Consider the following 23,318-nt stretch of genomic DNA (forward strand, 5'->3'; position numbering starts at 1 on the left):
CATTACCAAGAAATTATCTAAAGACCTGGTAACAAAGTAATCAGTTAGAAATCAGCAAGAAAAGGTAAAAATGGCTGCCTTAAGGGATGGGGCTATTATGTGGAGGCACACTTTACTTTTTCATAAAATCTTGTGAATGATTTGGCTCTTTAATCTACTGTATGTATAACTTTGATAAAAATGAAATATTTAAAAAGAGACACAATAAAAAATATATTAAATACTACTAGGAAAAGAATGGATTCCATTTATATAATAGAATACTCTAATGCTCTATGATCTAAATATAGCAATACCGATGGATTGCAAAAACACTTTGAGTGAACAATGAAAACAGAAGACCCATATATATGTCCCCATACTATTTACATGAATTTATTAAAGCTAGAATACAATACTGTGTATATATATATGTATACATATAATGTTAATATACACAGGATAGAGAGGTGAGAAAGTATGATAAAAACAAAAATCACCAACTGAACTTGGACACATCAAATTCATGACCATGATTGCCTACAGAAAAGAAAAGAGGGAGACATGACAGGAGAGAGGAAACGGGAGAATTTCAATTTTAGCAATAATGTTTGCTTTCCATTTTTAACAAAAACTAAAACAAAAAAATAAAATCAAAGCAATCAATATAAATAAAATATCTTACTTGAGCCAAAGATGACTTGACACTGAGCATCATAATATTGGCACATGCCATTGTAACAATAGGCTCTGTTATTCTGGCAAGGGTATCCATTCTGAATAAAAACATCTGGCTGACAGAACTGAGAAGAACCGTTGCAATATTCTGGAACATCACATTCATTGGTTTTTCCTCGGCACAAAGTACCTCCTGGAAGGAACTAGGGTAATAGGATTGAAATTGAACAGGAATATCAGGAAAATTCCCAGAAATTAATCAAATTGGAAACCACAGTATTTATATCTATAAAAAGTTCTAACAAAAACAAAAGATTAAATAACCCAATAGAAAAATGAACAAAGGCCCATAATAGGCTATTCATAAAAGTCATGAAACATGGAAAATGAAAAAGCATAGCCTCATTGATAACCAAAAGAAATGCCAATTAAACTAAGATATAAAAGCACTTTACAACTATCAAACTAACCTGGATCGTAACACTGGCTAGCAACCAATGTTAGTACGAGGAAACCAAAATAGTGCTTACATGATGTAATCAATACTGTACACTGTACAGTAATCAGTGTATTGATTATACTGGCAATTACAGACTGGCACATTTGTAGAAGGTATATAAAATGTGTGTCAAAAATTTTCATATGTATACTGTCCCAACAATTCCACTTATAAGCAAATATTGGAAGCTATCTAAATGTCCATCATTAGTAGACCAGATAAAGAAATTATGGTACAGCCATACAAAGGAATACTAGCTATATAACCTTGTAGAACTACATGAATGGAAGAAAATCCATGGTACCTTACTGAAAAAAGTACATAGTAAAAATATGTATACCCATGTTTACCCACTTTCACACAGACACACCTACACACACACTCATACTCACATTTACATAGGAAAAAGTGACTAATAACAAATTATCAAACAATGGCTACCTGAAGAGGGTAAAATGACAGAGGGTCTTTCAGTGTCTACTTTCTATTGTTGAACTTTTAATGAAAAACAAGATCACTCTTAAATCAGAAAAAAAAATGTTTTTACTTAAGAAAAAAATCTCTTTAGACCATCTGTCATAAAAGAACATGACCCAAAACTGCAAACAAGTATCATAAAACTTTTCATGTAATCATGTAATAAAACTAGTGCTCTCTTACAGATCAGAAAAAACCAACTTTGATATATGCATATTTTTCCTTTTTCTATTTTTTCCAAATAGGGAGGAATTCCCTACCCAACAGTCTTGACAACAGTCGCCATATGCACATTCAGCAGATGATTTAAGTTTACAAGTACTTCCTTCACAACAAGGGTCCAATTCACATTCCTGTGAAAAGAAAATGACTGTCATAAAGAAATAAATTATTGTCATCTATATTCATTAATAAAATTTTTATCTTAGACCTATGCTTCCTTCTAACCTGACTGTAACAGTTACTCTCTGGAAACAGTCCCTTACTATCCTTCTGGATTCATCAGTGACTCTTTAGCTATTATCTAGGTCTCGCCATATTTCAAAGGACTGAAATCACACAAAGTATGTGTCTTAGTCTGCTGGGATTGCCAGAACAAGATACCATAGACTAATGACTTAAACAAAAGAAATTTATTACGTCAGCTCTGAAGGCTAGAGGCCCAAGATCAAAGTTCCAGCTAATTCAGTTTCTGGCGCAGACTCTCTTCCTTAGCTTGCAGACAGCTGCCTTCTTGCTGTGTGCTCACATGGCCTTCAGTTCATGTGTTCAGAGAGAAAGCAAGAAACTCTCCAGTGTCTCTTTTTTATAAGGACTCTAACCCTATCAGATCAAGGCCCACCCTTATGACCTCATTTAACCTTAATTACTTTCCTAGAGGTCCCTTCTCCAAATACAGACATACTTGGGGGTTAGGACTTCAACATATGAATTTGGGGGACACAAACATTCAGTTTGTAACAGTGTGCTTAATGATCACAGGAAATTAAGCATCCATAAATGCACGTCTCTTCATGCTCAGGGTCTGACTTCTCTGTTGGGTGGATTTCCACCCATGGGGACATTCTTTTTATCTTGCTTGTCTTCTCTCACCCCACTTTGGCCCGCCATGGCTCCCTACCCCTGCCCCAAACCTTCCACCCAGTGACATCTACTCTCCTATGTTCTAACTAATGTCTTCAGATGTGAATTGTTTGAGAAGGGAAGGAGAAAGGAGAGGGGGAAAGAAGATAGGAGAACGGAGGAGGAGGAGAGAAGGGGGCAGGGGATATAAGCTTTAATTTGTGAAGAATATTTATTTTCCTATGTTGCAGAATTCTAGGCTGATGGTTTCTTCCTTTCAGAACTATAAATCTGTTCTACTGTCTTCTGCTCCCAAAATCAGCTGCCATTTATACATTTGTTCCCCATTTTCTTCTGACTTCTTGCATTATTTTTTGCTTATCTCAGCACTTTGATTACAATATGCCTACAATCGTTCTTAGTAATGATTCTGATTTGGCTTTACTTAGTGTTTTAGAATTGTAACTTAACATTTTCTGTTAAATATGGGAAATTTTCAGCCATTATTTCTTTGAATACTTTTCCCATCTCGTTCTCACTCTCCTCTTGGGATTTCACTTATAATTACATTAGGCTCTTTGATATTGCCTACATGTCCCTGATGCTCTGTTCATTTTTCTTTAATCTTTCTTCTTTTTTCTTTAGATTGGATTATTTCTTTTGTTCTACTTCATGTTCATTGACTCTTTTTCTGCCATCTTAGTCTGCTATTAATTCTACCCAGTGAATCTTTCATTTATTAGACTTTTTAGTTCTATAATTTCCATTTGGTTCTTTATTATACATTTCTCTGCTGAGATTCTTCATATGTTTACTCATGAAGACCATATTTTTCTTTAATTCTCTGATGATAAAGAGTGGACTATAATTCATGGCAGCTTTATTCATAATAGCAAAATGTTAGAAACAACCTAGATATCCTTTAATGGGTGAATGGTTAAACAAACTTCAGATAGGCCCTTTGAGCTGGTGGAAATACCAGCCTAAACATTATTCCAAATCTCTGAAGTAATATCCATACAATGGACTGTTACTCACTAATAAAAAATAAAAAAATATTAACACATGCAACAACCTAGACTGACCTCAAAGGCATTACGCTTAGTGAAAAAAAGTCAGTCTCAAAAGGTTATATGTTGTATGAGTCCATTTGTTATTATTTTTTTTAAAGGTCTATTTATTTATTTTTGGCTGTGTTGGGTCTTAGTTGCGGCACGTGGGATCTTCATTGAGGCATGTGGGATCTTTTGTTGCGGCGTGCAGGCTCTTCATTGCAGCTCTCAAGCGCCTCTCTAGTTGTGGCATGTGGGTTTTCTCTTCTCTAGTTGTGGCTCCAGCCACGTGGGCTCTGTAGTTTGCAGCACGCGGGCTCTCTAGTTGAGGTGTGTGAGCTCATTGCTTGTGGCACGCGGACTTAGTTGCCCCAAGGCATGTGGGATCTTAGTTCCCTGACCAGGGATCGAGCCTGCATCCCCTGCATTGTAAGGCGGATTCTTTACCACTGGACCACCAGGGAAGTCCCTCCATTTATTATTATTTATTTTAAGTCTTTATTGAATTTGTTACAACATTGCTTCTGTTTTATGCTTTGGTTTTTTGGCCCAAGGCATGTGGAATCTTAACTCCCTGACCAGGGATTGAACGCACACCCCCTTCATTGGAAGGCAAAGTCCTAACCACTGGACCACCAGGGAAGTCCCTCTATTTATTATTGAAATGGCAAACATTACTGAAATGACAAAATCACAGATGGAAGCCAGGGGCGGGGATAAGGGCTGGAGTCAGGGTGGGTGTATTAACAACAAGGTAGCAGGAGGGTGTTCTTTTGTGGTGATGGAACAGTTCTGTATTTTAATTGAGGTGGGGGTTACATAAATCTATATATGGGATAAAAGAGCATAAAAGTTCACACACACACATGAATGCATGTTAAAATGGTAAAAGCTGAATAAAGTCTGTAATCTAGTTAACATACCAATGTCAGTGTCCTGGTTTTTATGCTGCACTATCATTATATAATTTGTCACCCTTTGGGGGAAATGGCAAAAAATACATAGGACTCTTTGGACTGTTTTTGAAATGGTCTGTCAGTTTATAATTTCATAATAAAAATTTGAGAAATGATCTATACCTTACACCGTACAAAAAATTAAGTCAAAATGTATCATAAACCTAAATGTAAAACCTAAAACAATGGACTCCCCTGGTGGCACAGTGGTTAAGAATCCACCTGCCAACGCAGGGGACACAGGTTCGGGAACCAGGGGACCAGGTTCCCTGGTCCGGGAAGATCCCACATGCCGTGGAGCAACTAAGCCTGTGCCCCACAACTACTGAGCCTGTGCTCTAGAGCCCGTGAGCCACAACTACTGAGCCCACGTGCCACAACTAGCAAAGCCCGCGCGCCTGGAGCCTGTGCTCCTCAACAAGAGAAGACACCACAATGAGAAGACTGTGCACCGCAACGAAGAGTAGCCCCCCCTCGCCACAACTAGAGAAAGCCTGTGTGCAGCAACAAAGACCTAACGCAACCAAAAATAAATAAATAAAATATAAATAAATGTATTTTTTTAAAAAACCTAAAATGATAAAGCTTCTAGGAGAAAACATTTGCAATCTTGGACTAGGCAAAGATTTCTTAGATGTAACACCAAAAGCACAAAAACGTATGTTTCACATATGCAAACAGGTATCAAAACCTAACTTGTATGTGTTAAACGGTGCAGTTCATTGTTTATAAGTGTTTATAATTGCCTGTTTCTTACCCTTTGCTTTGTCTTGACCAAACTTTAGTGAGCCTTCTCTCTTTCCTATATAGGCCCTTGAACTCTGTTTGTCTCCACAAAAAAAAATGGAACAAGTATCCCCACCCCTTCCCAGCTTCTCCTGGCAATCAGCTGACCAAAAGACAACTTCCTATCAGACCTCACTGGCTATTCTCCCCTGCTTATCCAGCTTCCCCATAAAAGATTCTGCTTATCTCTGTTTGCTCCCACATTTACCCTATAAAAGAAAAACCTTTTTGTTTGATTTTGAGACGCTTCCAGATGTCTGAGATCAGCGTGTTCTCCCTACTACAATAGTCTTTCTTCTGGATAAAGCCTTTTCTTATCTAAGTCCGAATTTGGGTGGTTTTTTTTTTACACTGTATTCAATTATACTTCAATACAGCTGTTAATTTTTTTTTCACAACTACTGTGCAAGACAGACAGATGGCTTCATAAAAGAAAAGAGAATCCGGAAATAGACTATATATACAGGAATTTTGTTTATGGTTAAAGTACCATTTTAAATGGTTTTGCAACAACTGATAATGGGTAAAAGTTAATTCTCTAGCTCGCTCCACATGACCCCCCCCACCAGTTATAGAGCTAATACAAAAAACTGTAATTACAAAAATGCTAGAAAAAATTATACAGGGGCTATATGATGATAATCTTGAAACACGAGTAAAACTTGTACCTTGCTCAGTTAACAAAACTATGGGGAAAACTAAATGCCGTGACATACTGTTGGTAAAGTGCAAACTGACACAGCCTTTTTGTAGGAAATTTGGTAGTCTCTAATAAAATTAAAAACACGCATACTTTGCAATTCTACCTTTATGTAAGTATCTTAGAGAAATACTTGTATATGTATGTATGCACACACACACACACATACATGGAGCATATATAAGGATGTATTGTTTTCAACAGAAAAATACTAACTACAGTGAGTAAATGTCCTTTAATGAGAGTATGGTGAAATAAATCACAGTATATCCTTATACTGAAATACTAATCAGCAGATTAAAGGATTATGTGTAAATAACATAATGACATGGAAAAAATCTCCAGGATATATTAATAGAAAAAAAAAACTCTGCGTGCAATGTATTAAGTCGGATTTCATTTATGTAAAAAAATAAAATCCTAAAACAAACCCAACTATGGTACAAATGTACATACTGTATATAGGTATATAAATGCATAGAATAAAATCTATAAAGAAACACACTAAACTTATAAGAATGATTACCACTGCAGAAGGAAGTGAAAAAATGTATGGGAGAAATAAATGGAAATTTTGCATGTGCTTGCTATTTGAAACTTCTATACCAAGAAAAACACCTTTGATATTAGAGGGGGAAGAGGTACTGTTTTCAAGAGCAATTTGTAGTGCAAAAGCTCGAGAAGCAAATATAGACTATTTCAATTAGTTCGATAATGAAGTAAACAGTCAGGAGAAATCAAAACATATATAATATTTTAGGAGAATGCCTGGAAAGAAGAGCTTGGTCATCCTAACTGTATAACGTTAATCTAGAGACTAAACATAACCTCATTAGGCTTTATTTTCCTCATTTGAAAATGAGAATATAAAGAAATATCAACCTCCTAGAGTTATTATGAGAATCATACCATGGAAAACATTTAGCAGAGGCTGCTGACATGCAGCAATAGTGCAATGAAGGCCCATGACAATTTTGTCATAAAATACATACTGCCTGGGAATTCCCTGGTGGTCCAGTGGTTAGGGCTCTGTGCTCTCACTGCCGAGGGCTCAGGTTAGACCCTTGGTTGGGAAACTAAGATCTCACAAGCCAAGCGGCACACCCCTCCTTCCAGAAAACAAAAACAAAAAACATACTGCCTTTCTAGAATGTAAAGCCTTCTGGCAAAAGCCAGGGATGTGTGGTCAGGTAAGGGAGAAGAAGCAGTACTTGTGGAAAAGATTGAGAATATAGTAAAGTTTACATACAATTGAAGTAATTTCTTTAAAATTTAAATTTAATTTTTTTTAATTTTTAAAATTTAATTAAAATTTTTTTTCCTCCTAAGCCTTGTCTAGGAAGTCTTAAGTAGGCCGTTTTGAGAGGAGAATGGCTGAGATATAGAAGAAGAATAATAAAGATGGGTACAGACTTATGGCAGTAAATGTGGGTAACAGGTGTGAGAAAGCCAAAGAGAGGTAGGTGAACTGAAGCTTATTAAAGGGAGAACGTTAACTTGAGTAGTAAGGACTTTATTAATGAAGAACTCTGGACAGTGCGCCAGCTTCAATTTATTATTAAAATGAGGTCAACTGAATAAATGTTTCTGCAATGGCAGTGCCAGAATAGTAAAAGCTTATAAGTAAAGAGCCAAGAGAAAAACTGATTCGTTCTTTAAAATAAATAAATGACTCAGTAACCATAACAGAAATGGTAGAAGGTAGCAAAAAAACAGAAGAATAAACATGGCGCTTTCCTGGACACCAAAACAGATGACACCATTGGTTATGTTCTAGGAAGGAGGGGATGATCAATCCCAGGAACATATCCCCACAAGCAAAATACCAATCCTCATTTTGCCACTAAATTTTACTTTAGCTCCTATGCTAGAGTTGCCCAAAGCAAGCTATTTTATTCTTTTGCAAATCCCAAGGTAACTTCACAAAGCAAACATCACACATTAAACTGACCTTTGGAGTACCGCAGTCACACTCTTCCCCAGGGTCCACCAATTTATTACCACAGAAAGGAGCGCTGTAAGCTTCGTCAGGCTTTGGAATATTAAGAAGGCAGTTTCCACCTTTATTTAAAGTTAACTTCTCAAAGTCTTCTGCGCTGCAAGTGCTGAAGTTTCTGGAACCTCTGTAATAAACATGAAGAAAAAGATCTTAAGTCATAGCAATTACTCACTTTGAAAATTTTAAGTCATGTCTTCAACTGTCAAGAAGTGAACATTTAAAATGTCAGAGGAAGTTCCCTGGCTGTCCAGTGGTTAAGACTCCGCGCTTTCCCTACCAAGGGTCCAGGTTTAGTCTCTGGTCAGGGAACAAAGATCCTGCAAACCGCAAGACATGGCGAAAAAAATAAAAAATAAAATGGCAGGGGCTTCCCTGATGGCGCAGTGGTTGAGAGTCCGCCTGCTGATGCAGGGGACACGGGTTCGTGCCCCGGTCCGGGAAGATCCCACATGCCGTGGAGCGGCTAGGCCCGTGAGCCATGGCCGCTGAGCCTGTGCGTCCAGAGCCTGTGCTCCGCAACGGGAGAGGCCACAACAGTGAGAGGCCTGCGTACCGCAAAAAAAAATAAAAAATAAAATAAAATAAAATGGCAAAAAATAAAATGGCAGAAGATACAGAAAATATTCACAGAATCATAAATCTCAGCATCAGAAGAGACCTCAAAAATTATCTAGTCCTCTCTAGAATTAAGTTTTATTTGTCTTCCATAGTAAAGGTTCTTCAAATATGTGAAGCGAGCTCTGTTTCCCCAACCTCTTTTCACTCTGCTGAAATGACATTCCTGCGCTCCCCTCACTAACACTTACTAGGAGCTATGTGACAATAATGTGAATCCAGCAATGATGCACGCACTATAGCTACCGAGAAGCAGCATGCACAGGGCAGAATTTCAGCTACAGTTTGAGGTTTAAATGCCTCTGATGGTAATTTCTAAGAACTGTAGTTAATACTCTGAAGGCTAGATGGGCTTCTAGAAACGGTCCAACTTGAACTGTCTATGTGATATTTATACGAACACAATTTTGATGTGTTTCTATGTGTTGCTGGGTTGTTTTTAGTTATTGTTTTAATCAGTAATAATATTTTTAGATAGTCCCACTGGCTATGTTCACTTTTGAAGACTAGTGGGAGACACACTCATCTATAAAACAAGAACCTTTGAGAAATCCAAGTCACATTAAAATTTTATTGGGGGCATTTGGCGCCCTGAAATAATCTCTTTTTCATCAGTTTGAGCAATGGTACCAAAAGTAACAGTGGGAATGAGAACCGTGTTATGTTACAGTGATTGAGAAAGCATTCCTATTGATTCAGTGTCTTCTGTACATCCAAGGAATCTAAGAAACAGATCCTTTCTGGGAGACTTTGTCCCCTGGGTAAACTCTTCTTTGCTAACCGGCCCAGAGTCTCCCAGGAAGTAGACAGTTCTGGCTCCTGGCTCTTCGGACTGGAAAGCAGTCACACAGAAAGTAAAGACCCAGCACAAGATTTCCGACAATGACAAAAACACTCGTTTTCCACATTCTTCTTTTTCTTGCTACTCTCCGCTTAGGAATATTATAAGGAGGAGTCCTTTTGTACAACACTGTTCCTTCAACAAATATTTGTGGAACATCTATCATGTACAAGGCACTCTTCTTCATGCAAGGGAGAAAACAGTAAACAAGGCAGACAAAAATCCCCACCCCTGTGAAGGCAACATTCTAGTGAGTGAAACAGACTATAAACATAATGAAGAAATAAATTCAATAGTACATTAGAAGACAAGTCACGTTGGGGAAAAAGATGAGGAGGGGAAGAGGACGACCTCTGCAGGGGGAGGAGCGACTACAGCTTTTCAAAGAGCTGTCAGGACAGGCACTTCAAATACTGAGACAACTGAATCAAAACTGGATTTCTAGGGGAAGAACATTACCGGGAGAAGAAACAGTAAATGCAAAAGCCGGAAGGGAGAAGGCTGCCTGTTCAAGGAACAGATAAGGAAGCCAGCACGGCTGGAGTGGAGTGAGACAGTGAGGGATACAGGCAGCAAGGTGGGAAGAGGCCATTGCAAGAATCTGACTTTTTACGGTGAGTGAAATAAGGAGGGGGGAATGACACAATGGAAAGCGTGAAGCAGGAATGATGTGATCTGATTTATGTTTTAATAAGATCACCACGTTTGCTATGTTAAGCAGGAAGACGTACACTCAACAGATGATGATGGACCAACGTGGCAGTGGTGAAAGCAGTAAGAAGGGTTTGGATTATTTATATGGTTTAAAGAAATAGGCAATGGGCTTCCCTGGTGGCACAGTGGTTGAGAGTCCGCCTGCCAATGCAGGGTACACGGGTTCGTGCCCCGGTCCAGGAAGATCCCACATACCACGGAGCGGCTGGGCCCGTGAGCCATGGCCGCTGAGCCTGGGCGTCCGGAGCCTGTGCTCCACAATGGGAGAGGCCACAACAGTGACAGGCCCGCGTACAGCAAAAAAAAAAAAAAAAAAGAAATAGGCATTAAGGCAAAGAATGGGAGAAAAGAGAAGTCAAGGGTGACTGAGATTTTTGTCCTGAGCTACTAGAAGGCAGGCGCTATCATTAACTATCACGAGAAGATGAGGGCAGAGCAGGTTTTAGGAAGGACAGCAAGAGCTTGAGTCTAAGGACCTCAGGTAGAAATGTCAAACTAGAGCATGTGATAATTATCTGATAAACAAGGAGACTTCAATTTAAACAATCGGTTTTTTTATTTCCTATTATTGTTCTTTATATGGCTAGTACATTGCCTACCACACAGTACATATTCAATAATGTTTTCTGTAAGAATCTATTAATCAGCTGATAGTCACAGGAGTTGTACAGACATATGTGTATATTTCCTACACTTGAGCTCCTAATTGTAATCTACAAAGTTCACCACTTCTGAATAGATTACTTTTGAAATAAGCTTGTTATACAGTCCTTGGAACACATTTTCTCATAGAAACAATGTTTTCTATGTGTGATCCTAAAGCAATCTACAAAAAAAAAAATCTGTTTCTCCCACAATGAAGTTGACTATAGTACTGAAAAGGATAACAAAATCATAACCACTTCTTATGCTGTTTAGTAGGTGGAGATAATAACAAACATCCCCACGTTGGCCTTCACTAACACTGTGGATAATAAAATGCAGATATTCTCTCCCTACTCATCCTTGGATGTCACCTACAGTAATAAGAAGGATGATCTTTCTCCTGATACTTAGCTTGAATCATAGCAACTAAAGTACCCCTACTCTCTATCACTTCTGGGTACTAAGATATGAATCTAAAGCATCTCCGAATCTCTTTTGTCACATCTAGGTGAGTTTTATAAAACTGATTCAAAAGGAGAAAGATGGGACTAACAGTGATGGAAATGGTCTACCAGGATATGACCAAAAAAAATCAACTATCATTTAAAACATTCTCTCTATGACTAATCTGGAAATAACCAAAACACATTTCCACCACTACCATCCTAATCCCCACAGCCTAGGCATAGGAAGTCCTAAGAAAGAACTCTAAGTGATGGCACTTAATTAGATTTTTTTTCTAAAAAAAAGAGCACTCTTTTAAAAGCCTCCGATTATGGAGGCTTTCTGACGTAGGTGGCATTGAGGGACAGAATTAAGAAAGCCATTTCTCTAGAAAGGTACCACCCAGGAAGAGCACCCCTCACACGTCCAGGAATCCAAGAGCAGTGTGTGAGGGGAATACTACCAGGTCCCTCAACTATCTTAAATAATGATAAAAATTATATTACAAAGTTAGATTATCCACTTTTTAAACAGACCTGGATCCAACTGATTATCTGTAAAAACTCTAGCATCTATATCACTTGCATCTAAAACAAAAGCCTAACTTATAACAATCAACTAATGTTCATGAAATAGCATATGAAGTAGAAGGTGAGAAACCCATCCTCAAAAAGAAGATTTAATATGCCAAAGATAACATAATCCTACTTCTCAAATTATTTCTTACCAAAAATTGTTCAAATACAATGTCCAATACTTTATCAAAACATAACATGAAGACACAAGATACCGTGAGAACAACTATAAAAAAATTAAAAGACACTATAAGGGGAAAAAAAAAACAGATATAGTCCCATAAAGTCTCCAGATACTAGAATTATCAAACAATAACCCAAAAAGAGAAAATCTGTGCTTGCTATGGTCAGAGAGAAAAATGAGAAGCTTGAAAATTTTAGCAGGGAACTAAAATCCACAGTTGTAATACAGCAGATTTGATGTCTTTTTCTAAAACACATTCTTTACACATTTAAAATACCCTGAAATTGAGATTCATCTTAAAATTTGTATTAACTTGATAGGCACCATTTTTTCATTCTAAGTGGTATGTTAATAATGGTATCTTATAATCAGTGTCATCTACATTTGCATAAATACAGTGTATTAGTGATCATATTAAACATAAGTAGATTAAATGATTCAATTAAGAGACAAATATTGCCAGGCTGGATTAAAAAAATAAAACCTAAATATAGGTTGTTTAGAAGCATATATCTAAAACACAAGAATAAAGAAAAGTTCAAAGTAAAGGAATAGAAAACATATACTGTCAACATTACCAAAAAAAAAACACAAAAAACAAATCTGGGACAGCTAAATTAATATCAGACAAAACTGACCACTCAAGCTAATGCAATAAAAAAGGAAATGAAAGACATACAAATTGGGAAGAAAGAAACAAAACTGTCCTTGTTTGCAGATCTCTGCCTGCTGCTGGACTGCTGCAGCTTGTGCCCAGACCCACGCTGAGTGCCCACACCAGCCCTTCTTATCCCAGCACTGCTCCCCCCACCCCGGGGAGAAGGTGCTGGTGCTGGGAAAGGGGACACCACACACTTAAAGGGAACAGAGTGGGCTCAGACCCAACCCTCAGCGCTTGTGCTCCAGCAACTGGGGACCAAACCCCACACCTGATGGGGCAGTGTTGGCCACTGAGCAGAGAGGAAGTCCCGTCACAAACCCAGCTCCAGCTCCAGCCCCTCCAACCCCAGTCCCAACCCCTGCTAAGGTGATAGCTTCCAGCACACACTGAGGAAAGACATGACTTGTGTTCATGTCAAATCCAGCTCTCCCATGAAAATACAAATAATGTAATTTAAAAAATGGGCCATACACCACATTAACAAATTGAAGAATAAAAACCATATGATCATCTCTATAGATGCAGAAAAAGCTTTTGACAAAATTCAATATCTGTTTAGGACAAAAACTCTTCAGAAAGTAGGCAGAGAGGGAACATACCTCAACATAATAAAGGCCATATAGGACAAATCCACAGCTAACATCATTCTCAATGGTGAAAAGCTGAAAGCATTTCCTCTAAGATCAGGAATAAGACAAGTATGCCCACTCTCGCAACTTTTATTCAACATAGCTTTGGAAGTCCTAGCCACAGCAGTCAGAGAAGAAAAAGAAATAAAAGGAATTCAAATTGAAAGAGAAGAAGTAAAACTGTCACTCTTTGAAGATGACATGATGCTATACACAGAAAATCCTAAAGACCCTACCGGAAAACTACTAGAGCTCATTAATGAATTTGGTAAAGTTGCAGGATACAAAATTAATGCACAGAAATCTACTGCATTTCTATACACTAACAACAAAATATCAGAAAGTAAAATTAAGGAAACAATCCCATTTACCATCACATCAAAGAATAAAATACCTAGGAATAAATCAACTTAAGGAGGCAAAAGACCTGTACTCCAAAAACTATAAGACACTGATGAAAGAAATTGAACATGACACAAACAGATAGAAAGATATACTATGTTCTTGGATTGGAAGAATCAATATTGTTAAAATGACCATATTATTCAAGTCAATCTACAGATTCAATGCAATCCCTATCAAATTACCAATGGCATATTTCACAGAACTAGGACAAAAAATTTTAAAACTTGTATGGTAACACAAAGACCCTGAATAGCCAAAACAATCTTGAGAAAGAAGAATGGAGCTGAAGGAATCACACTTCCTAACTTCAGACTATATTACAAAGCTACAGTCATCAAAACAGTATGGTACTGACACAAACACAGAACTATAGATCAATGGAATAGGATAGAAAGCCACAGAAATAAGCCCACGCACTTATGGTCAATTAATCTATGACAAAGGAGGCAAGAATATACAATGGAGAAAAGACAGCCCCTTCAATTAGTGGTGCAGAGAAAACTGGACAGCTACATGTAAAAGAATGAAATTAGAACATTCTCTAACACCATATACAGAAATAAAGTCATAACGGATTAAAGACCTAAATATAAGACCAGATACTATAAAACTCTTAGAGGAAAACACAGGCAGAACACTTGTTGACATAAATTGCAGCAATATTTTTTGGATCCCTCTCCAAAAAATGAGTAACAAAAATAAACAAATGGGACCTAATTAAACTTAAAGGTTTTTGCACAGCAAAGGAAACCATAAACAGAACGAAAAGACAACCTACGGACTGGGAGAAAATATCTGCAAACGATGCAACCAACAAGGGATTAATTTCCAAAATATACAAACAGCTCATACTGCTTAACATCAAAAAACAAACATCTCAATCAAAAAAATGGGCAGAAGATTTAAATAGACATTTCTCCAAAGAAGACATACAGATGACCAACAGGCACATGAAAAGATGCTTAATATCGCCATCATTAGAGAAATGCAAATCAAAACTCAATGAGTTATCACCTCACACCAGTCAGAATGGTAATCACTAAAAAGTCTACAAATAATAAACGCGGGAGAGGGTGTGGAGAAAAAGGAACCCTCCTATACTGTTGGTGGGATGCAAATTGATGCAGCCACTATGGAAAACAGTGTGAAATTTCCTTAAAAAACTAAAAATATAGCTACCATATGATCCTGCAATCCCATTCCTGGGCATACACCTGGGGAAAACTCTAATTCAAAAAGATACACATTACTCCAATCCAAACAATTCATTGTTTATTTTTAGCATTAAACAAATGTTCAATAAATAGTTTTTAAAAAGAAAAAGGAAAAAGAATAAAAAGAAAGAATTCAGTTACTCACGATGCTCCTGAATTCATGATGCAGCTCTTTGCTCCACAATAACAATCTCTCCCATCATCATGATTCATTCCAAGGTTATGACCCAACTCATGAGCAACAATGGACGCAAATGTCTCCACCGTGATTTGCCCAAACTGCCCAAACACAGGAAGGTATTCATTAGGCTTCTGAACAAAAAGGATATGCTTTTTGTTTCTCAGATTACTTTTTCACAAAAGGAAATTCATCACTACATTATTGATAGCCTACGTGATAAAGCAAGCATCCAACATCAGTGTGTAGACATTGCAGTCTAGTAGGAAACTGGTGTGACTTAACATACTGATGATAAGAGATAGACTTTTTAAGCAACAGATCAATTCCTTTAGCACCAACAGATTATTCATGGTGGTTGATGGGAAAACAAGTTCATGGTTCTGACTTAACTTTCTCAAATGGAAGCTCTGTTTCCTCATCCATAAAAAGTGAGGCGCTAATAAACACACAACAAATATTAGAAAACTTAATCCAGTCTCCAGGGAAAGAACACATCTGCCACTTCTACCATGTCCCTCATAATAGCCAAAATATCGCTGTAAGGACTAGGAGAGGAAGTATAGAGTCACTGAATGCTGGACATTTCCTAATGCAGATTCCAAAGATGATCATCAAGAACAAAACGTACCACGTTAATCCCGCCCGCGTGGCTCCTTGAACACACTGTTCCCACAAACGCCATTCCCGCGGTCCCACCAAAACCTTTCTTCCTAAATGAAGAGAACAGGTAAAAGTTATAAAAGGTACTTGGGGAGGAAAAGGTACACATTGCTCCTATTTCTTTGGGTAATCTTAAACTGATTGGTAGACCCTATGAAAACTGGGAGAAAAATGGCAAAGGTAAATAACATTTTAAAAATCACAATTCAATTAAAGACATCTCTTTTTTTATTATCAGAGTGGAGATTAATATTACAAATTCATTTTTCAGACAAATGAAGATACATTTTTGATATCAAACCAAGTTGTTTTGTACCTTCTAGATGAAAAACCTTCCTAAAATGCAGTATATCTATTTATTCAAAAACTCTATTGAGATCAGGTAACAAAATGACATATTCACACAGGAGGCTGCAGGCAGGGAGCACAGGGAACAGAAGAGTCACGATGGTCTCCGTGTGGCTGCTCAATCATCGGGGACACACCTGTATCTTAGGACCTGGTCCCTCTGCCTGGAACTCTCCTCCCCAATATACAGCCCTAACTCACTCCCTCACCTGCTTCAGGTCTTTACACAAAGGTCATCTTCTCATTGAGGCCTTCCCTCACCACGTTACCTAAAATTTCAACCTCACTCCCCCCAATACTTCTATCTCTACCCTCCCTGCTTTATTTTTCCCCCTTACTACTTATCATTATTTAGCATATTATATACACTTATTTATCTCACTTATGAGGTAAATCTCCTCCACCATAATGTGAACTCCATGAGAGCAAGAATTTTTGTCTGTTTTGTTCACTGCTATACCCCAGAGCCTAGGAATACATCTAATAAATATCTTTTAAATGAATGAATAAACCCTTCTCTCGGGCATCTGAACAGCCAGGACAAGAGGCCTAGAGATATTGACATAGGGGGATTGCCAAGAAAACATTTTAGCCAGATCACCCTGTAGTGAACCCCACAGTCCCCAAGCCCCACTTATGCCCTCAATGCTTCCAAAAGGAATTTTAGTACCCCATTCCTAACCACAAACAACCAGGGATTATCAGATATCTGGGAAACACCTCTAACATGGCAGATGGAGACCAAACAGAGGAGACAGCTTGGTAGGTGTGGTTGGGCAAAGCACAGGGAGTGTGCCTGGTGCCTGTGCCTTTTGTGAATGAGAAGGCACGCTCACTGCCAGGGTATGAGGACACTTCCAGGTACAATTTTACTAAAAATTAATTAAAATGTCAGGATCACGCTTTTGTGGTTATGGGGCCATAAAAATCCATTTAGGCATTCTCAGTGCCTTGATTTAAATTAACTGGTATGACTAAATAAATAAGTAAATAAATAAATAAATAAATAAAATCAAGGGAAACTTCTCCTCAGAAAAAAATTTGAGTTTTAGGTACCATAAACATTAAGGGAGGCAAAAATTAGTACATAAAACATTTTTGGGCAAAAAGTCAGCCCACCAACCAGAAGATTTTTAAGAAGAAAGAATTTTTTTAGTATTTTTAAGTGAGGGTTTTGTATTAACTTTTGGAATATATTTGTATTAAGTGATTACATAAGCTTAAGTTTTATTATGGTTCCATGAAAATACTATGTAGAAAGAAGAAAATTTTTAAAAATATATCAGAAATATCTCAAAGAGAGTTTAAAAAAATTATTATATCCATGAAATAAGAATTTGACCAGCTCTCTTCTCTTCTCCGCCATCCTATGTATGGTTAAATTTGCTTCTCGCCATGTCTTCTCACAAGACTTTCAGGATCAAGCGATTCCTGGCCAAGAAACAAAAGCAGGGAATCGTCCCATTCCCCAGTGGATTCAAATGAAAACTGGTAATAAAATCAGGTACAACTCCAAGAGAAGACATTGGAGAAGAAGCAAGCTAGGTCTGTAAGGTGCCTCACAAATGAGGTGGCACACATTTTTGCTGGGTCAGGGACACTTGATTTCTTACCATATCACTCTGAGAACATCACTACTACCCAAACAGCTGGATGGGTTTTATTAGGAAAGTGATTTTCTCTTTGTGTCAGTGTTTCTGCACTAATGCTTTGGCTCAGTAGTCAATATGTGGAAACTTTTGTTGGGATAAAAAAAAAGAATTTGACCATATAAAAATTTTAAGGGGGACAAAAAAGAGCTAAATATTAAACATTAAAAATAAGATAGCTGAAATGAAAAACTCAATAAAAACCTTAGAAGGTAAATTTAAAGAAATATCCAGAAAGCAGAACAAAAAGACAAAGAGAAGGAGACAAAAGATAGTAAAATTAGAGGACAAGCACAGGAAACTCAATACCTGAGTAAAAGGAATCCCAGAAGGAATGAAGAATAAAAATAAAGAGGATGAAATCATCTACAAAATAATTTGAGAAAAATTCCTAGAACTGCAGTTTCAAGATTGAAATTACCCACTAAGAACACAACATAATGAGTGATAAAAGACCTACACCAAAGCATAGATAGCATCAGGAAAATTTAGAAGCCTGGGAACCAAGAGAAGATCCTACAAGTTTCCAAAGAAGAAAAAAAAAAAAAAAAAAAAGGCCACATACAAAAGATCAGCAATCAAAATGAATTAAAGCTTTTCAATAGTAATTCTGGAAGTCAAAAGACAATGGCAATGCCTTCAAAATTCTGAAGGAAAAAATTTCGTGACTAGAATTTTATACTCAGCAAAATAACCTGAAATTTACAAAACAAACTAGAAAGCACACCTCTGAAAAGCTGAGTTACTTAAGCCCTAAGATAATCAGAGTTCAAATTGAGATAATTTTTTTATTAATTGAAGTACAGTTGATTTACAATGTTTTATTACTTTCTGGTGTATAGGAGATAATTTTTAAATTCTGTTTCAAGACCATGAAACACATTTTCCAACATGCAAGAGGTCAAAATTTTTTCTTTCAATATATCCTTACACAAGAAGAAACTAGAAAACATGCCATACCAAAATGAGGAAGTAAACCCAAGAAAGAGGAAGAAGGACATGGGATAAAGGTTAAAGAGGCCCCAACACAAAAGAGAGGTCTTATTATCATACTTTCCCTTGGCCTATAGTAGCAAAAATTTTCCTCATTTAAATGAATACTCAAAAACCTTAACAGAATATGATTTTAATAAAAGAAAAAAAGCAAAAATTGTTATTCTGACCATGCCATTAATAGTACCTTTAAAAAAAAATCACTTACAGAACTAGCTGTGCACTGTCATGTCTCCGACGTGTTATAAGAAACTTTTCCCGCCACTGTACGAAGTTCCCCAACACATCACCCGCACCTCCGATTATGTTGATCAGATTTCCATTTGTCCAAATCTCCAGCCCAACTAGCACAATTCGAATATTTAACATGATGTACATCTGTAAAGAAAACAAATAAAAATATATAAAATTTATTTAAAAATATGAGAATAATTCCTGGTTATATATCTGAAAAAAGCAAAAACACTAATTCAAAAAGATATGTTCACCCCAATGTTCACAGCAGCATTATTTACAATAACCAGGATATGGAAGCAATCTAAGTGTCCATCAACAGATGAATGGGTAAGACGGTGAGGTATATATATACACATACATACAATGGAATATTATTCAACCATAAAAAGAATGAAATTTTTGCCATTTGCAGCAGCATGCATGGACTTGGACAGTATTATTCTAAGTGAAATAAGTCAGAAAGAGAAAGACAAGTACAGTACGGTATCACTTATATGTGGAATCTGAAAACATACAACAAACTAGTGAATATAACAAAAAAGAAACAGACTCACAGATATAGAGAACAAACTACTTGTTACTAGTGGGGAGAAGGAAGGGAGGGGGCAATACAGGGATAGGGGATTAAGAGGTACAAACTATTATATATAAAATAATTTACAAGGATATATTGTACAACACAAGGAATAGTAGCCAATATTTTATAATAACTATAAATGGAGTATAACCTTTAAAAATTGTGAATCAGCATACTGTACACCTGTAACATATATAATATTGTACATCAACTATGCTTCAATAAAAAATAACACAATAAAATAAAGAATATGAGAGTATCTTTTAAGTAACACAACTACTTAAATTAAAAACAGGACTCCTCCCCTCCAAAAAAAATTCCCTTCCATATAATGAGACTCTAACTTCTCAGGGGTCTCAGTTTCCTCATCCATAAAACAAAAGTAAAGATTCAAAATCCTTTTCATCTTCCATTCCAAAATCTGACAAACTCCGGATATTTAAAGTTTTGGGTATTTTGATTCCAAAACTTTCCCTAAGCTAATGCAAGCCTATTTATAGTCCATATTTAGCTCACTTAATGTAAATATTCACATATTTCACTACAGAAATATCAATGAGGTTGTTTACAAGGTGCTACCCCAGGACCCTGTTGGAGGTGTAATGTAATACATAGTGAACTATATGTTATAAATGTATGCGAAGTGAACTATATTACCTATCTAAACTCTTATCTAAAATTCTAATGACATGCACCCCAAAGGTTTCAGATAAAGGATTATGGAACTCATATCTATTTCACAGAGATACTGTGAGGAATAAATGAGTTAATAAATGTAAGGCAATTGACTCAGTTTCTAGAATGCTATAAATATCCAATAGAATGCTATCATTATCATCATCATCATTATTATGCTTGGTATTCGTATTAGGGGAACAACTTAGAGATGAAATTATCTTATAAGAACATGTAGCTATTTCTCCAATATCTCCCACTGGATGAATAAACTCCAAAATCTCAAACCAAATCCCTCCTTCCCTCTCTCTCTCACATAGACACACAGACACACACACAGACACACACACACACACACACACAGTGTCATAGTTTCAGAGGAGGCAGCCTTATTTAAAATAAGATCCTCTCAGTAAAAATTCAAAGATCTTTTTATAAATACCAAAGTACCTTAGCCTATCTGCTATGAAATAAAAGTCATATTTTATGGCAAGACGAGAAAAATTTAAACAAATACACGTTTCTCTGCCCTTTGGTCTCCTCTCTCCCAGCACTGTGCATTGTGTATCTGCATTAGGCATCGGCCAAACCTCCCCCGTTGGCAGAAATACCTGCTCAACCATAAAGAGCTGCATTCTCCTAGCATCAGTAAGACAACTCCTTAAAAGATAACATTCCTTCTTGACCTGTTAGGGGCCACAGTGATAATTAAGTCTGGATTGTGTAAACTGTCAATAATACCTCATTGAATGTACAGCTCTCTGTCTCAAAAAACTTATATAACTGTATCTTGACTTCTAACGAGGGGAACAGTTCTCAGAGCTTTCTGAGATGCTCTTCCTGGGTTATAATCCTCAAATCTGGTTTAATAAAATTTTCCATTTCTTTCTTAGATCAGCTGATGAATTTTTCATTGACACTACTCTAAAGATAAAGTAGATGCTAATTCGAAATCTCTTGCTTGTCTCAGAGTCTCTCTCTCTACAATTATACTTTACTTTTAAACATAAAAAAGTTACAAAACAAATTAGAGAGCAGACCCCTGAAAGACTGAGTTACTACTTACTTAGGCTCTAGAATAATCAGAGCTCAAAATGAGACAATTTTAAAATTCCATTCGGAGACTGTGAGAGGACAGGACAGAATAATCCCAGCTGATAGAAAATACAACTCACGCTATCCAAGTAGTTTGCTAAAAGAATCATCTCTTCTCGCACCGCAGTCTGGTTTCTTCCCATCATGTCATACTGAAAAGCAAAGAAGGGAAATCATTATCACCAAAGCAATTTAAGAATAAAATTTCTATAATCTCTTACAATGAAGATAAGAATCTAAATATTTCCTCTGAACCAAAAACTGAGGCACTTAGACATTCTCCTGCATTTCAAACTAATAAGTCTAAAGGATACATTTTAGTGATAAATAGGAATAAAAGAAAAGCAGGTACGTGGGTGAAATGAATAATAATGAAAAAGCACTGAAATCTTAATTTTCTCCAAAGCAGTATAACTTTAAAATGAGTTTTGTACTTAACAGTCTTTAATTCATTTTAATGCAAAAATATTTTCAAGCATTTCACAAAGGTAGAGTTTAAAACAATCAAAATATATAGATAAAGGAATGAAAGACAATCGGAAAGACTTCCTGATCCTTTCACTTCTTAGGCTAATGACATTACCAATAACCAATTTCTAAACTCTGGGCTAAATTAATTTATCAGAGATTAACCAACGTTCACTAGTGAAAACATTATATGTAGATAGAAATATAGAGATATATAAAAGTTTAACCATGTTAAGCCAAACAGTTGATTATGACTGATTCACTTCTTTGAGATCTAGCTAAATCCAAATGTCTATTTTAATATTATTTTAATATAAGCAATTTAATAACTAATTAAAAGAACATTTTAAAAAGAATATGTGGTTTTGCTCTATGATAAGGGCATTAATACCAGAATATATCAGATTTTATTAATTAGACATTTTATCATGATTCTCCTAAACAAGAAAAAAAAATTTTTAATACATTTGACAAGGTTTGATTAAAATGGAACCATTTTTATTTTGAACCATTTTCTACCTATGTGGAGAGAGTAATAAAGAAAAACTTTTCAAATCTCTATTTTTGTCACTTGTCCACAACATTCTACAGGAACATTTTACACATTATCTGGGACAAAGTTCATGCTTGTTCATACTCCTTTATGCTTCCTCCTTCTACACTTGAGGATAATGAACCTATAATGAACAAATCTGAATATATTTCTATCTCTTAAAAATATGGCTTGTTTTTTTTCCAGTCTACATACAATAAAGGACTTTTTTCAAAAAAACCATAAAAATCCTCAAAACTGTCTCTGCAGGTTACAAGAAAGGGCTTGTCAATTGTGTTAAGTTTCTGCAAACAGCTTATTCACACAAACAACAAAGTTGGAAGTACAAGTCAGACAAAACATTTCAAATAATCTATAGGTTAAATTATATAGCAGCTGTATCTAAAATTGATAATGCTGTAAATGCTGAAATAGATACATAACTTTTTTTAGTTGAGTAAAGCACAATTCTTAAGTATGAATAAGGAAAATGCCCTGGTGTCATCCTGTACAATGAAATAAATAGTAAATGCTAAGCTGACCTATTCTCTGCTCCCTTCTAAAGCATGCCAGAACCTGGAAGTTTTCTAACTCTTAAATAGAATAGATAGATAGATAGATATCTCTTAGAGATATCTTTCTCTTAGATAGATAGTTTTCTATCTCTTAAATAGGTTAGCTGAAATTCTAGAAAGAAAAGCAATTTTATTAGGCAACAAAGCAATATCTGATTAACTGGGTTTATCACCACAGTCCTTTAAATGTCTCTGAAAAAGTCTCAAGAGCTT

The 23,318-nt window shown here is 36.4% G+C and overlaps 1 protein-coding gene and 1 pseudogene across 2 annotated transcripts in view; one reads left to right on the forward strand and one right to left on the reverse strand.

Moving 5' to 3' along the window:
* The window catches only part of ADAM9 (ADAM metallopeptidase domain 9), a 105,293-nt gene that overhangs the window by 44,960 nt on the left and 37,015 nt on the right, over nucleotides 1-23,318 (reverse strand). The window contains exons 8-14 of the mRNA XM_081220689.1: nucleotides 21,611-21,682; nucleotides 19,155-19,324; nucleotides 15,925-16,006; nucleotides 15,261-15,394; nucleotides 8,141-8,312; nucleotides 1,894-1,986; nucleotides 665-860 (exon numbers count right to left, since the gene is read on the reverse strand). Coding sequence (XP_081076815.1) covers nucleotides 665-860; nucleotides 1,894-1,986; nucleotides 8,141-8,312; nucleotides 15,261-15,394; nucleotides 15,925-16,006; nucleotides 19,155-19,324; nucleotides 21,611-21,682 — 919 coding nt within the window. The remainder of the gene's footprint in view (nucleotides 1-664; nucleotides 861-1,893; nucleotides 1,987-8,140; nucleotides 8,313-15,260; nucleotides 15,395-15,924; nucleotides 16,007-19,154; nucleotides 19,325-21,610; nucleotides 21,683-23,318) is intronic.
* On the forward strand, nucleotides 17,676-17,857 carry LOC308608047 (large ribosomal subunit protein eL39-like; annotated as a pseudogene). The gene has a single exon. The product of its transcript is annotated as a large ribosomal subunit protein eL39-like (transcript).

Source organism: Mesoplodon bidens (assembly GCF_964165515.1).
Source record: "Mesoplodon bidens genome assembly, chromosome: 20".
Classification (NCBI taxonomy): domain Eukaryota; kingdom Metazoa; phylum Chordata; class Mammalia; order Artiodactyla; family Ziphiidae; genus Mesoplodon; species Mesoplodon bidens.